General features: G+C 46.0%; 1 protein-coding gene across 1 annotated transcript in view; it reads left to right on the top strand.

The window, feature by feature from the left end:
• Positions 1 to 11,529: 11,529 nt before the first annotated feature.
• Positions 11,530 to 17,215, top strand: part of PARVA (parvin alpha) — a 179,561-nt gene continuing 173,875 nt past the window's right edge. The window contains exon 1 of the mRNA XM_019975250.2: positions 11,530 to 12,008. Within this exon, the coding sequence (XP_019830809.2) occupies positions 11,624 to 12,008 (385 nt within the window). The 5' untranslated portion in view covers positions 11,530 to 11,623. The remainder of the gene's footprint in view (positions 12,009 to 17,215) is intronic.

The raw sequence follows: 17,215 nt of genomic DNA, 5'->3' as shown, positions 1-17,215 counted from the left end.
ACTTGCCAAGGGTAAGGCCAGCCACCTTCCAGGGCATCTGCAAGTTTTCCTTCACCCGTGCAGGGGCTCATCCAGGCCCACAGAGCCACAGACTCTCAGCCTGGAGCTGACCCCGTCGCTGCAGTTCACCACCCCTGGGCCTTCTGGGCACACTTGGTAATTTCATGCTCACTCCCTCTCCCAGCTCATTTCTAGAAACAAAAACAGCTGGACCTATGCTGGCCCAGCTCCCCTCAGGAGCCCTCTGACCCTGATAATGGTAATGGATCCTGAGAATTCACCTGCAATAAGCCCTGTAGGGGCATTACTCCCTTTAATCCTGAAAGCAAAATACTTAAGATAAACATTGCTCCATTCTGAGATGATAAGATGGAGACACTGAAGTCAGGAGCTTACCTGGTAGCCCAGGTACAAAGTAGGGAAACTGGGGTGAACCCAGACATCGGCCTCTAGAGCCCAGCCCTTCACCGCCCAGCTGTGTGACCTCCCTGTGTCCCCACCCAGACCTGTGCCTTGTGCTTGCCTGTTTCTTTCCTTGATTGGTTCTCACTGCCACGCTCTCCCAACACAGCAGTGCCCAGCCCTGTTCAGGGGAAATCTGGCACTAGAAGACCAAGCTGCCCTTTTGAGTGTTTCATTTCTTTCTATACTACGTCTACATATTAGATCAGATCAGTCGCTCAGTCATGTCCGACTCCTTACGACCCCATGAATCGCAGCACGCCAGGCCTCCCTGTCCATCACCAACTCCCAGAGTTCACTCAGACTCACGTCCATCAAGTCGGTGATGCCATCCGGCCATCTCATCCTCTGTTGTCCCCTTCTCCTCTTGCCCCCAATCCCTCCCAGCATCAGAGTCTTTTCCAATGAGTCAACTCTTCGCGTGAGGTGGCCAAAGTACTGGAGTTTCAGCTTTAGCATCATTCCTTCCAAAGAACACCCAGAAATGATATACTCAAACTCAAAAACAATCGTTTAAACACTTAAATTACCTAAACTCCACCACCCCTCACAACAATCTTACAATAACCGTGATTCTCTGGGAACTGGCATCTTGCTTATCCTGGGGAATCAAGTACTGCAGACGCACTGCCGTGGACCCAACCCAGGGGACTTTTTGCACTAAATTGAGAAGCAGGGTACCGTGCAACTCAATCTCTAGTCCCAGGGGTAGGGAGCCAAGAGCACAGGCCAAGGGGATGGGAGTGGAAGGTCAGGGAGCGTGTTGGGGCCTAGTGTGGCTTCTTCAGGTCCTTAGGAAGAGCGTGCAGAGGTGAGAGGAGGCGCAGGGATAGTGGGGAGCAAGACGGGGTCACTGGGAAACAGTCCTCGAGGGCCTATGTGACCCCGAAACAAACCACCTGATGCTGGTGCAGCTGCCCATAGGACACTGGTGGCACGAGAATTCAGTTCCCTGCCCATCCCCAGAATAACATAAACTGGATCCCTAAGAATTCAGAGGAAATATATGTGCATGTGTGTGGGGTAGTCCCCAAACCACAAGTGTGTGATTTGAAAACAAATCAATAGCTCAAAAAAAAAAAAAAAAGGTATAATCATTCTAAACAGTAAGCTGAGCATGAATCCCTAATTAGGGCTCAAATTCCAGCTCTTCTACTGTTCGCCGGATGATCCTGAACTACTCAGTTGTGCCTCAGCATCTTCATCTGTGAAGTGGGGCTAATCCTCTCTCTCTGCCTCCCACTCCTCCTCTCTGCCTTGTAGCTTCCTTACAAGAGTGAGTCTGCTCTACATACACTCCAATTTTAAAATGGAAATGGCTAACAAATAACTTTGTAACTGGAATGACTGTGGATAATCTCAAACTGTTTCAATCCCACAGCAGAAACAGAAAATGACCCCTCAGATCTCAGCAGAACGGGTAAGAATGGACAGTTCCCACAAGAGGAGATATAAGCAGTAAACAAGTCTAAGAAATGCACTCTCAGAGTGTCGTCACCTCCCTTTTGGGACTCTCTCTCTCTCTGAGCTGGTCTCTGCTGACTCTTGCTCAGCCTCTTGCAGATTTTTTTGGCTGATTCTTTAAATCCACTCTTAAGACACTGTCTGGCCCTGGTGATTTGATTGCATCTCACCCTTAGATGTAATACTTCTAACCCTTCTCCCTAAAAGGAAACATTTAAGTATGAACAGCAAAATATCTTCCCCAGAAAAGACGGAGGCAGAGACTCTTGCTCCGCTAGGCCACACAAATCGGGGTGGGTGTGCGAGGAAACTGGATTAGAATGGATTACAACTGCGATAGAGAAGATCTTGTTCCCCTGATCATCTGCCCTGGGAGGGAAGAGGGGAGACCCTGGGGATAATCTCAGTGGCCTGTGACACAGACCACACCAAAAGATGCACTAGAACCCCAGGCATTCTTGCCTGGCTGAGTCTAAAGCAGCTGACAACCGTGGCTTTCTATCCTTAAAACGTTACCCCTGCTACTGATTCTCTGGAGGGTTTTCTAGTCCTCTGCCAAATGACTCCAGTAAGAGCCACTGATTTTAAAGTTTCACTTCTACATGCAGTTGACACTCAGCTACCATGCTCAGGGAGGAAATCCCCCTGCTAATGTTTACAGTTAGTTTCTAGGCATCTGAAGGATAGGTAAGCAAGTCACCTGTCTTCAAGAACTTGGGACACATTCCCCCATGGCTGGATCAGAGACCATTTGAATGGAATCATCCATGGGATCCTCAAAAACATCCCCACCCTCAGTCCATGATGTCACAAACCAAGACTGAGGTCTGCCAACCTCCCCCAGCCCCATACCTTCCTAGCTCACCGAGAGAAGCACTCGTCCACTCTTGCTCTCAGCAAGTAGGGACCCTGAAGGACACGGCCACTGGCAGCCTGGTCTTCAAAGGCCACTGCTAACACCCTGGAGCTCCTGAGGGGGACATGCAATGAGAATTCTCACTTAAGACTCTGAGCGCAGGCGCCATGCCATTTTCTCACATGTTCTTTTCATCCTGAGAGCATGCTCTGCTTTCAGTGGTTAAAGAAGTCTCAGGAGGCTGTATCTAGCTTTTCTCCGCATCCCCTGATCCTGCTGCTTTGATGTGGTCAAACCTCCAGTGACCGATTGGGAGCCAGACCCTTTGTAAAACCCTCTTCATGACCTCCTGGGGCCTCCCGTTTTGTCCCTTAGATAGTGTATCAGTTTCCCTAGGGCTGCCGTAACAAAGTGCCACACCTGGGGGACTTAAAACAAGAGAAACTTATTCTCTTACTGTTCTGGAGGCCAGAAGTCCAAAATGAAGGTGTCTTCCCGGCAATGATTCCTCTCAGGCCCCTAGAGGAGGGTGTTTGCTGGCCTCTTTCAGCTTCTGGTAGCCCCAGGCTTTCCTTGGCTGTGATGACACTCCAGTAAACTTGTTTCTCCCATCTGTCTTCACAGTGTCTTTCCTCTGTGCTTGTCTGGGTCTAGATTTCATCCTTCTGTCTCTCTCTCTTTTAATAATTTATTTATTTTTAGTTGGCTAGGTCTCTGTTGCTGTGCATGGGCTTTCTCTAATTGCAGTGAGTGGCGGCTGCTCTTCATTGCGGTGCACGGGCTTCTCACCGTGGTGGCTTCTCGTTGCAGAGCACAGGCTCTAGGTGCACAGGCTTGGGTAGTCGCAGCTTGTGGTCTCTAGAGCATGGCCTCAGTAGTTGTGGTACAGGGGCTTTGGTTGCTCTGCGGCATGTGGAATCTTCCTGGGCCAGGGATCAAACCTGTGTCCTCTGCATTGGCCAGGCAGATTCTTATTCACAGTACCACCAGGGAAGTCCTCATCCTTCTCTTAACAACACTGGTCTCACTGGATTAGATGCCCATCCAGTATGACCCAGTGTGCTATTTTAACATTGCTAATTACATCTGCAATGACTTCATTCCCAAATAACATCACATTCTAAGGTTCTAGGGGTTAGGACTTCAATATTTTTTTTTAGGGGATACAATTCAACCTATAACAGACAGTATTCACAGTTGGGGAATATGAAGATTTCCCCAGTGAAAGCCTCTTCCAGCTTGAATTGTACCTTAACTTGATTTGAAATGTTTAGTTTACCTCTATCCCGGGTTTTAAACCTATACAACAACAACAACAAAAAAGGAAAGTAGCAAAATAAAACAGAATGCAAAAGGCAGATGACGGATACAAACACAGTTTATGAAATCCGTCTGAATGGAACACGCAGGCTCCAATTTACTGTCCATTATCTTAGTAGTTACTCTTTTACTATTCTTTTAATGGTTAGCCTAGAGGTTACAACATGATTCCTTGATTTATCAAAGTCCAGGATAAATCGTTACTTTTACTTCTTCCCAGACAATGCCTGGATCTTAGAACTTAACTTCATTTACTCACTTCCCAATTTAAATGCTTTTGCTTTAGTGCATTTTAATTTGATTTATATATTTGTGAACTCTGTAAGACATCACTTTGTCATTTTATGTAGTCAGTATTCTTTTAGATACACCCACATATTTACCCTTTTATTTGTTCTTCTTCCATCTGGAAAAACGTTCTTCCTGCCATACACTTTAGTATTTCCTTCTGTTTGGATCTGCTATTTATTAATAATTTTTCTCAGTTGTGTTTTTTTACTGAAAGTTCCCCTATTTTCAATTTGTCTACTAGAGTGGGGTATTTTGGAGTCCCAAATCAAGCAAGGGGGTCTTACTGGGGGCCCCAGTTTGGTGCTGCCTGAACTTTTTTTTTCGGCTGTGCTGGATCCCAGCTGCTGCGAGCGGCCTTTCTCCCTACTTGTGGCGAGCGGGGCCTACTCTCTAGTTGGGGTGCGTGGACTTACTGCGGTGGCTTCTCCTGTTGTGGGGCACAGGCTCTAGGGCACTCGGGCTTCTGCAGTTGTGGCTCTCAGGCTTAATTGCCCTGTGGCATGTGGGGTCTTTCAGGACCGGGGATTGAACCCATGTCCCCTGTATTGGCAGGCAGATTCTTAACCACTGGACCATCAGGGAAGTCCCTGCCTTCAGGTGCTGCCTGAACTTTTGTCTGAAAAAACAGTGAAAGTATTCATCGGTGTCTGACGCTTTGCAATCCCATGGACTTGTCACTTGTCAGGCTCCTCTGTCCATGAGATTCTCCAGGCAAGAATACTGAAGTAGGTAGCTATTCCCTTCTCCAGGGGATCTTCCTGACCCGGGGACTGAACCCGGGTTTCCTGCATTGCAGGTGGATTCTTTACTGTCTGAGCCATTGTCTACCTATCCTTGTTAGGTTGGTAGGTAGGTTAGGTTGGTAACTGCCCTGCTCAACCTCTTGGCTTCTCAGCTGCTACCTCTGATTTGGCAGGTGCCTCTCAGGGGAAAGTAGCCCCAAGTGACAGGCTCACCTCTCTGGGGTTCATCCTTCTCCTAAATCTTGGTCTTGTAAATTCTGTTAGCTTTCCAGGGCTCTCAAGTAGACTTATTTTACATTTTGTCCAGCTTTTCCAGCTGTTCTCAGTGGGAGGCTTGGCCTGTATCACATAGTTGTCTGGTTGTCTGAGAAGCTGAACATCCAACTCCCACATATTTGTTGGGAAGATTCTTAGAAGCTGCTGCATAACAATTTTGCTTACATCTCATTGATCAACATTTAGTCATCTGACTGTACCTTGCTGGGAAATATAGTCTTTATTCTAAAGGACAATAATCCCAGCTGAAAACTAGATTCTATATCTTGTTGACAGAACAGATTCTAAGGTCTATCATTCTCTCGGTTATTTGCTATGTGATCTGAAGCAAGTTGTTTAAACTCCAAATTTCAAGTTATTCATCTGTATAATGGAGGTAATAATAATATCACTTATGAGTCTCAAATGAGATACTAATAACAAATAGTTATTGAACTAAGGTTTGTTATCTGCTAGGCACTGAGCTGAGTAATTTATTTACACTAACTCTGTTGGTTATCCCAGCAACCTCTTGAGGAAAGTACTCATTTTGATGAGAAAATAGGCACAGAATGATTAAATTATAAAGATATTTGGCTGATGAGTGGTGATTTGAACCCCAGATCTTCACCATGACATGGTTTTGCCTTGTAAATCACAAAGCCCTACATGTTGGAACTGTTGAGGAAAGATGAGGGGACTAGGATAGGAACAAGGCTGGGTGGCTGAGAGCTGCATGTGCTTAGCTGGAAAAATGGTCCTCTCTGGGAAGGTCTGGGGGCAAAATTGGCCTACTTGGAATGGATTTTTGAGTAACACGGGCCATGAGTCATCAGTTTCATCTTTCCCAAGGGTTAGATGATTAGAACAACTCAACTAACAGCTAAATCAAATGTGGGAGTTGGAGAAGGAGACCATAGAGATAAAGGGGAGCTTCCAGAGCATGTAATCCCATGGCTTCATTTTTAAAAATCGCCCATTTTTATGATGTGTGTAAATTGTTATTGAAGTAAAATGTTACATAAAGAAAATTGCTCAAATTATTAAGTAAATGCTCTATGGATTTTTAAAGTAAATACACCCATGTAACCAGTATCCAGATCAAGAAACAGAGCATCACCAGTTCCAGTAGCCTCTCTCATATTAATGTCTTCCCCCCTGCCCTGTTATAGACACTATTGCTCGCAAGCCTAATCATTAACCTGACTCTAACACCAGAGACTAGTTTTGCTATTTATGAACTTCATATGAATAGAATGATACAGCATATGCTCCTTTATGTCTGAATTTTTTCACTCAACATGAAGGACGTTCCTATTGCTGCTTATAGTTGCAAACTGTTCATTCTCATTCTTGTATAACATTCCATTGTCTGACTATTCCAATTTATCAATTCAACTGTTAATAGGTGTTTGAATGGTGCTGCTATAAATTTTCTAGAACATGTATCCAGGTAAACAAATGTGCTCATTTTCTTGGGCATAATCCGGATTGAAATTATTGATGATAAGGTAAGTGGGGTGTCCAGTGAGTAGGAATTATCTTGACTTGACTTTATTGATTATGGAAATGAACATACAGAAAGGGTAGATATTTGTCCAAGGTCATCTAGCCACTGAGCCAGGACTCGAATGTGGGTTCTTTTCTCCCAGGGCAGTTGGCTTAGATCTAGATTTTGAAGAAAGACTGACTAGAGAGTTAGTAGTCTCTCAGCAACACACATGAAACTTATGAGCCGTCCTCATCATCTAGCCACTGGATAAGATGAAACCAATGGCCAAGCATGAGAGAGGCAGCTAGCTGGTCAGTGCAGCCATAATTGTAAAAGCCAAGTGAGACTGTAGTGAGCTGGTGCAGGTCCTTCTTTGCATCTTATTAATCAAACAACAGCCTGAGGTGTATGTCCCTGATTAAGCTAGATTTAAATTCAGCCTACTTCAGTGCCAGGCGCCATGAAAGCTGCCTTCCAATATATTACTGATTTAATTTTGAACAAATTCATAACATAAGGATATGATATCAAATTCTGGCATATGAATTGCCAGAACAATTTATATCCATAAGGACTATAATATCAAGAGAGTATATGAAATCTATAAGAAAACCATAATAATTTAGAATAGTGTTTTTCACACAATCCACAGTGAAGTTTCAATCCATTGCAGATCAATATTTTTGTAATATACAATAAAAAGGAATAAATGTAAAACTGCACTGTTAAATTGTATAGAAGTTTCTAAACACTCTCAGTTTCTATCTTTAGATTAGGACTAATAGCAGTTTGCATACAATACTGGTCTTCACACTACACTTTGAATAACGTTGATTTATAAATAATTCACCATCCATTCAACCTGGGCTTTCAAGAGAGATTGAGAATTATCTAAGAGGCAGAAAACTTGAATAAAAAAACAGCTGCGCAATTTTGAGACCTTGGAGGCCATTCACACCCGTATAGGTTACTGTCACATTTTAACAGGACTTTATCAGTCCTTGCCTTTATCAACATAAACTATTCCAAAAAATTCTTGCACAGAAAGATAAAAGGTACAAATAACTTCATTGTTTAAGGACTTCATCCACAATCTCATTGAAATGAACATAAAACCCTTAAACTTTTCAATAGATAGCATTAAAGACTATTTACTCTCCGAGACACTTTGAAAGTCTTACCTCATGTCCACCAATCCTAAACTAGTCTATCACAATCCTTAGTCAAAATTAATCAAACACTATGTCAGGAAGCAACAGTTAGAACTGGACATGGAACAACAGACTGGTTCCAAATAGGAAAAGGAGTACATCAAGGCTGTATATGGTCACCCTGCTTATTTAACTTATATGCAGAGTACATCATGAGAAACGCTGGACTGGAAGAAGCACAAGCTGGAATCAAGATTGCTGGGAGAAATATCAATAACCTCAGATATGCAGATGACACCACCCTTATGGCAGAAAGTGAAGAGGAACTCAAAAGCCTCTTGATGAAAGTGAAAGTGGAGAGTGAAAAAGTTGGCTTAAAGCTCAATATTCAGAAAACGAAGATCATGGCATCTGGTCCCATCACTTCATGGGAAATAGATGGGGAACAGTGGAAACAGTGTCAGACTTTATTTTTCTGGGCTCCAAAATCACTGCAGATGGTGACTGCAGCCATGAAATTAAAAGACGCTTACTCCTTGGAAGGAAAGTCATGACCAACCTAGATAGCATATTAAAAAGCAGAGACATTACTTTGCCAACAAAGGTTCGTCTAGTCAAGGCTATGGTTTTTCCAGTGGTCATGTATGGATGTGAGAGTTGGACTGTGAAGAAAGCTGAGCGCCGAAGAATTGATGCCTTTGAACTGTGGTGTTGGAGAAGACTCTTGAGAGTCCTTTGGACTGCAAGGAGATCCAACCAGTCCATTCTAAAGGAGATCAGTCCTGGGTGTTCATTGAAAGGACTGATGCTGAAGCTGAAACTCCAATACTTTGGCCACCTCATGCGGAGAGTTGACTCATTGGAAAAGAGTCTGATGTTGGGAGGGATTGGGGGCAGGAGGAGAAGGGGACGACAGAGGATGAGATGGCTGGATGGCATCACTGACTCGATGGACATTAGTCTGAGTGAACTCTGGGAGTTGGTGATGGACAGGGAGGCCTGGCGTGCTGTGATTCATGGGGTCTCAAAGAGTTGGACATGACTGAGCGACGGAACTGAACTGAACTGAACCCTCATTGAATGATCTGACTTAAACCAGATTTCAAAACTTATAAATATTCCTACTCTGCTCTTCCTCAGTCCGAGATGCTACTAAGACTCTACCAAGGTGGGGCTCTCCTTACCATAGCATACAATGAACTCATACAATGAACTTTATAGCTTATTTTGCTGGTATTTCCTGGGAGCAAGCATCCAACAAGCAAAACTTTCCTTTATTTCTCCATTTAGTCTTGCTCAGTCACTTCCAAACCCCAGTATGCATAAAAATTACCAAAAAGAATTGTATATACAAAAGCATGCACGAGCAGTTAAGAGATCTCCATGTACAAATCTGAGCATGTTGTATTTAGAACTTAAGCCCTGCATGCAGAGATTAGCAGTTGGTAAAGAATAGAGAACCATAGAACTTTTGAGTTGAAAGTGATTCTAGATGCCCGAACATCAGTACCTGAATCAACTACATCAAAATCCCCTGATGTAATTAATCCCTATTTAAAAAAAAAAACAAACCCTATCCCTGGTTTCACTTCAGATGTACCGAATCAGAATTTCTAGAGCACAATCAGATTTGGGAACCATTATGCTCTTCTACCACATCATTCTGTAGATGAAGTAAAAGACTCCGAAATGGAAGTAAACTTGTCCAAGATATCACAGCTGTTGAGCTGTGTGTCTCATGATTCCTTGAAAAGAGTTTCAAGGACAGAGAGCAGATTTTGGCGATGTTGAGATTGCCACATCCTTACCACTAGACCACCACGGAGCATTTGGAGATGTTGAGAAATGGAATATTTTCTGCCATATTGTTAAACAAGGATGTCACAGTCACCAGCAGCTGCAGCCACACGGGTGGTGAGAGGGTGAGCCTTGAGGGAACTCAGGAAGGAAAGAATACCTGTCTTCTAGCAGCCATCAGACTGCAGTCACTTCCTATGGTGGGCTCTGAAGAATATCAGTCATCTAGCAGTATCTACTAGATAAGAGGAAACAGATAAAGTATAATTTTCAAAACAGGTAAAATTATGACTCTTAAGCAAAGACAAGAAGAACACTGAGAATCTGCTGACCACCTTGTTAAATTTATGTTCTCAGGAATTGTTAATCGGCTCAAGCACAGGCAGATGGGTTATTACAAGGCTTTAGGAGCATGTCCTAGGAAGGAAGCAGAAGTGTTCCTCCTGAGAACTACAGGTGGGCCCTTGAAAGAGGTTCTAAGTCCAGGCAGCTACTCCCAAGGTTCTTCATTATTCGGACCACAAGGTTTCTCCAACACACTTATTTGTTCCACTGTTTTGCTTCTCTACTCATCAGTATGAGTGAGAGCTAAGTCATTTCAGTCGTGTCTGACTCATTATGACCCCACAGATTGTGGCTCGCCAGGCTCCTTTGTCCATGAGATTCTCCATGCAAGAATACTGGAGTGGGTTGCCATGTCCTCCTCCAGAGGATCTTCCCAACCCAGAGATTGAACCTGCCTCTCTTATGTCTCCAACATTGGCAGGCGGGTTCTTTACCACTAGCGCCACCTGGGAAGTCCAGGCATCAGCTTCCCCCTGGCTAAAAATGGATGCCCCCCATCTGGAGTCTGCATGATCATCACCAAGTGCTGGACTTCTGACAACAGTGTTTAGCTTAGATCAGGTTCTTGATGGAGACTATCTGATTGGCTGTTCTCCAGTCAAGCATTAGGGCCCTTTGAATCATGTGATCACTCAGCATCAATCAGCTGTAGCTACTTGAAGGAAACAGTTTGGGTGGGTGGGTGTGTATTTGTGGGGGGAGGAGAGGGGTGTGTATGTGTGTCAGATTCATGGCAGGGGAGTCCAAGGGAGAACCTCAACTTGGCCAAGCACTATAAAACGTGCCTTTAATCATTTCCAGCAAGAGTCTTTGAAATGCGGACATTTGTGCCCCACCTCCCCACCCCGTTAGCCCAAATGAGTGTGGCTGTCACTGTTGCTTTTAATTAGGCAACATAAGTGGGGGGGGGGGCGGGTTGGAGCCCCCACAGGAGCCGATGACCACATCTTCCAATGCATGTCTCCACCTGCATTTGAGATCCTCCTTTGTACAAGCCACTGAGCTGCTAGAAACACGGATGCTTCTAGGTGTTGACGAGTGCTCATGACCTTCAAACTTCCCACTCTAGAAGGGGTTGAAGAGGAGGTTGATAGCCATGATAAGAGCAGAACAGTTGGATGTGCTGTTCGGGTAGGGCCCGAATACATTTCGGTTCACTTTCTTTCCGCAGCAAGCTCATTCTTTTTCGGGGGCACAAGAAATGGGCCCAATAACTACACTTAGAAATGCAGCAGGTGAAAAGCGAGCTCCTCACCAAGCAGCCGGGCCAAATCAGCGCGAGGCAGAGTAGCAGGTGGGGTCGGTTCAGCAATCACTGAACTCAGGGTTGGAGCGAGGACGTGTGCCGATTGCAGAGCCGGGGAAGAGCGGCCTCCAGGCTCCAAGGCTCCCAGGCCGGAGGCTCACACACAGCGAAACAGATGAGACCCCACGTCCTGCCAGGCGCATGTTTGGGGCATCCTCCCTGCTCCCAGCAGCAGCGGGCGCGGGCCCCGAGCGCTCAGCTCCTTGCAGGGCGGAGGGCGGCGCGAGGGAGGGAGAGAGGGAAGGGAAAGGCGAGCGTGAGCTGCCTCGAATGCTTGGAATAATTCCGCTTCCGTTTGGAAAGCCGCAGCCTCAGTCCCGCCGCGCCCGCCGCGTCCGCCCAGCGCCAGCTCCGCGTCCCGACCGGCCCGCGGCTGCCCGCTCTGCCGCCATGGCCACCTCCCCGCAGAAGTCGCCGTCTGTCCCCAAGTCCCCCACTCCCAAGTCGCCCCCGTCCCGAAAGAAAGATGACTCCTTCTTGGGGAAACTCGGAGGGACTCTGGCCCGGAGGAAGAAAGCCAAGGAGGGTGAGTGCGGCCCGGGCAGGGCCGGGAATCTAGGGGCCGGAGCTCCGGGGGTTGGGCGGGAGCGCGCCGCGGGTGCCCGGCGCCGGGGAGGGGGGCGCGCGGTGGCGCGGGCGCGCGCTGCCCGGGAACGTCTCGCGGGGCCAGTCCTCGCCGCTGCCAGGCTCGCTGTCGCCTGGGCGCTTGCCCTCCCGGGCCCCGAGGCGGTCGGGTGGGGCGGCCCGGGCCTGGGATCAGAAAGCGCCCGCGCTGGGCCAGGGGCGGAGGAGGCGGCCGGGCCCTCCTGCCCGGAGGCGACGGCCTCCCCTAGGCCCGAAGTCCCCGCCTTCTCCGCGCCGAAGGCTGGCAGTTCCCAAGTTTCTGCTGAAACTTTTCTGGGCGCCTTCACTCTGACTTTTTGCCTTCATTGGTCTTTGAAATCAGATCTTTTCCTAGTATGCGGTTGCAGTCTTGGCCTCCTGGAGCTTTTGTCTGTCCCCAGGGCCAAGCCGAGCTCTGTAAATGCGTAGATCAACACCAAATGTTTGTTGAATGAATGAGTGGAGCGGTGGCAGTCTTCAGTGGTCCCACCTTGTGAAAAATGATAAACTCGCACCCTAGGAGAAAACCTCGATTAGACACACGCACACTGTAGCATCCTGGGCTCTGACCCTTCTGTGAACTCTAGTTAAGGCCTCTTGCAAAAACCATTTCCTTTTTCCCATCAGGGTGAATTGAGGAGAACTTACTTTTTTTCCAGGACAGTTTACATGTAAAATATTTTGTCCCGTGGCAGATTTTACATCCTGTTTTTTTTTTTTTTCTTAATTGAAGTATAGTTGATTTACAATACTGTGTTAATTTAAGGTGTACAGGATAATGATTAAGTATTTCTGCAGATTATATTCCGTTATAGGTTACTTCAAGATAGTAGGTATATTTCCCTGTGCTATACAATATATCTTTGTTGCTTGTCTATATGTAATTGTTTGTATATGTTAATCTCATACCTCTTATTTGTCCTTCCTCCTTCCCTCTCTGGGGCTTTCCAGGTGGTTCAGTGGTAAAGAATCCACATTCCAATGCAGGAGATGCAGTGTAGGGAAGATCCCCTGGAGAAGGAAATGGCAACCCACTCCATTATTCTTGCCTGGGAAATCCCATGGACAAAGAAGCCCTGCTGGGCTACAGTCCATAGCGTCAAAAGAGTCAGTCCTGACTTAGCATCTTCACCACCGCCACGCTGTTTTCTAAAGTGGCTGCACCAGTTTACATTGCCACCGGCAGTGTATGAGAGTTCCCTTTTCTTCACATCCTCTCCAATAGTTGTTATATGTAGCACCCTGATTGTTGTTTTGAGCAATGAAGTGACGGTTTGGGAAAAGGCCTAGTGATTGGTGTGAAGGTAGAAGTTGCTTAGTTAAAAAAAAATTTTTTTTTCAGACTCCTTAGTGGTTTGGGAATAAACCTTTTTAAGTTAGTGATGGTGATATGTAAAATAAGCTTCATGTTCCTGACTTAACTTAAACCATGAAAACTCAGTGTTGAGAATTATCAAACATGACACAGAGAACTAGACTTCTGATTATCTATATTGAATTGAGAAGCAGCAAAATACATCCCTAAAAATGTTTCCCCCGAGTGTGGTTACTTTGGTAAACCACTGTGGAATAGTGTGCTTTTGTTGTTGTATGGTTGCTAAGTTGTGTCTGACTTCGTGACCCCATGAACTATAACCTGCCCGGCTCCTCTGTCCATGGGATTTCCCAAGCAAGAATACTGGAGTGGGTTCCCATTTCCTAATCCAGGGGATCTTCCTGACCCAGGGATCAAACCTGTGTCTTCTGCCTTGCCAGGCTGATTCTTTACTGGTGAGCCACATATATTGTGCAATACATGTGGCTTGGGGAGTGTTTTTCTAGGCTATCCCTGTAACTTTCCTATGGTGTTCTCAATATGGGCTCTCCAGCTTGAGACTGGGCAACTCAGAGTTACTGAAGCTCATGACCTATCAGAAGTGCTCACCCCACTTGGCCAACTCTTTAGAAAAGTTTACTTTGTATTGAGCCCAAAGTTGGTTTCTCTGTATCTGTTACTGTTCTATTCATGCAGCCAGGGGAGTGGGATGGTGGCTCTTCACTTTCTCCAAGTGGACCTGCTTTGTGGAGTCCCTTGACCCTTCCAAACATCCTCTTTTCCTGTAGCTGATTCTTGCGGATGAACTTCATGGCCCTCTGGTTTCCTGTCTTTTCAGTTTCAGTCAGAGTCCCTACAGGAAACACAGGAACAAATTAGTTGCGATTTTAAAACTAATGTGGTAAAGAACCTTCTGTGTAGGTTCTTAGGTTTCGCCTTTCAGAGTCTCCTTGCTAAAGGGTCACTTTTCACCTTCCTTCCTCCAGATCTGTCTTCAAGGCTTGCTCTTTCCAAGAACACCATCCTGAGTGGTATCTGCCAGCTGAAGGTGCCCTAAATTAGTCCTGCAGCAATGGTTATTCCTTTATTTTATCCACTTATTAATTATCCTTAGAGTTTTTATATTTTGTCTGATGCCCAAACTGTACCCTTTTGGTTCCCATAGGCTGTCCAGTATAACTGGGGAAGTAGATGTTTGGTTTCTAGCATGAGAGGAAGTCTCAGTATTGCTGAGCAACCCTTCTCTCCTAATCAGCTTGCATCCTCATTTTCCAACAGACCTGTTTAAACCCTTGTCACTCAGTCTCTTCCCCAGACTTTGAGATAGAAAATTCAGTGCCAGATCTAGACACACACCCTTCGTCCACAATTTTTGTTAAGGAGATATGTTAGCATTGCTTTGCCGTTTTCCCAGAGTATTACAAGATGCTCTCTGCATTGCATGCTCCCATGTAACTTGCACCTTTCTGGTAAGACAAACAGGTACTGTGCTTGCAAATTTCTCCTCTGACACCACTCTTATGAAAATAATGATAAATAATAGCTAATGCCCCTTGAGGAAAAAAATTAAGTGCCAGAACTTTTGGAATTTTCTTCACACCCCCTACCCCCCAGTCCCATCTATATCTAAACCTGTCCTTTCCTGTTCCGTCTTGTCTTAGTCCCTTCCAAAGAGATCCCTTCTTCCCTTGCTCAGGAGGCCCTTCATTTCCATTCTTCCCAGACTCAGTGTAGCCATCCCCTTTCTCTCATACCCCCAGTCTTTTTCATGCTGCTTCATCCCCCTAACACCTGCAAGTGTGCTCGAGTCTTTGCCATGTGTAGACACTCTCCCGATGCTGGTTTCCTCTCACAGCTGCTCAGCAGAGGCCTTGGAAGAGCCATCTGTACTGGCTTCCCCTTTCTTAGCTCCTAGTCACTTCCCAGTGCCCTATACCCATTCTTTCACCAACTATATATTGAGTTGCCTACCACGTGCCAGGCATTGCACTAGATACTGGGGTATGGCAGGGAAAGAACACACAAAAATCCCTGCCCTCACAAGCTTGCCTTCTAATAGGGAAGACAGATAACAAACAAGACAGTGAGTGGGTAAAATTTGTGTGTTATGTTATAATGGTGATTAGTGCCGCAGAGCAAAATAAAGCAGGGAAAGGGGAGATGGAGTGTTGTGGGGTGAGGCAGGGGGGATGGTTGGCAGTTTTAAGTAGGGTGGCTAGAGAAAGCCTCACCAAGAAGGGTTTACTCGGGTAAAGTCCTGAGGAAGTGAGGGAGAGCCGTATGTGTATCTTGGAGAAGAGCACTGCAGGTGAGGGAATGGCCGATGCCGAGACCCTGAGATGGCAGTGGGCCTGGTGTATTGAGGACAACTGTGGAAGGTGGTGAGGTCTCAGGGGTACTTAGAGTGAGGGTGGGGACAGGCTGTGTAGGGTCCTGGAGGCCTTTACTCAGTGACATGGGAAGGTCTTAGAGATTTTTGTGCTGAGGAATAGCATGATCATGCTTCTGTTTTAACAAGATGGCTCTGATGGTGATAAGTAGCTAAGGGGGCAGGGTTGCAGCAGGGAGATGGTCTGTGAGGCCACTGCAATGATCCAGCTAAGCCGTGGTGGTCTGGTGCTGAGTGGTAGCAGTGGAGGGGTGATCATTCAGTTCTGGATATAGTTTGAAGATATAGTGGATAGGATTTATTGAAACACTGGAAGGGAAGATGAGAGAGTAGAATCAAGATGACTCCAGGGTTTGAGTTTGAACAACTGGAAAGGTGGAACTGACTTAGCTGAGTTGGAGAGTTCTACAGGAAGAGCTGGTTTGGAAAGAAAGGGCAGGGCTCTGTGTTGGATCCATTTAATTCGAGGTGCCTCTTGGATTTCCCAGAGGCCATATTGAGTTCACAACTGGTTTTAGGAATCTAGTCAGGAGAGGGATCTGGGCTGGAGACACTCTGTGTAGGTGTATTTAAAGCCCGGAAACTGAATGGGATCATCAAAGGAGCACAGGACATACAAGAGGTCTAAGGACTCTCCAACATGTAGAAGGTGGGGAATGCAGAGGAACCAGCGAGAGAGGCTGGAAAGGAGTGGCCAGGATGATAGGAGGGAAACTGGGAAGGTATGGACTCCTAGAAGTTGATTGGAGAATTTATTTCCATGGTTTACACTTCACTGAATTGATGCTTTTGAACTGTGGTGTTGGAGAAGACTCTTGCCTTGGACTGCAAGGAGATCAAACCAGTCCATCCTAAAGGAAATCAGTCCTGAACATTCATTGGAAGGACTGATGCTGAAGCTGAAACTCCAGTACTTTGGCCGCCTGATGCAAAGAACTGACTCATTGGAAAAGACCCTGATGCTGGGAAAGATTGAGGGTGGGAGGAGAGGGGATGACAGAGGATGAGATGGTTGGATGGCATCACCGACTTGATGGACATGAGTTTGAGCAAGCTCCAGGAGTTGGTGATGGACAGGGAAGCCTGCTGTGCTGCTGTCCACGGGGTCGCAAACAGTTGGACACGACTGAGCGACTGAATTGAACACTTCACTGACTAATGTCTCCAGAATCCACTGCCTCCTTGTCAGTCCTCATTCTACTTGGGCTCTTGGTGGCATTCGTATTATTCAACTTTTTCTTTCCCTTAAAATTCTCCCTAGATCTTATCCACAATGAATTGTTCCCTGTGCCTTTATTTTATTTTTTGGACTCCTTTTCAGGCTTTCAGTATTTGTTTCCCTCTCAGCAGTATTTCCCGGGGACCTGCTTTGCCCTTTCTTTCTATTTTCCCCTCCATGGATTCTCTTACCCAATCCCATGGTTTT

The sequence above is a fragment of the Bos indicus genome, chromosome 15, assembly GCF_029378745.1.
Source record: "Bos indicus isolate NIAB-ARS_2022 breed Sahiwal x Tharparkar chromosome 15, NIAB-ARS_B.indTharparkar_mat_pri_1.0, whole genome shotgun sequence".
In the NCBI taxonomy this organism is placed as follows: domain Eukaryota; kingdom Metazoa; phylum Chordata; class Mammalia; order Artiodactyla; family Bovidae; genus Bos; species Bos indicus.
The sequence above is the reverse complement of the archived record's forward strand: the minus strand, read 5'-3'. Positions and strand labels throughout refer to the sequence as shown.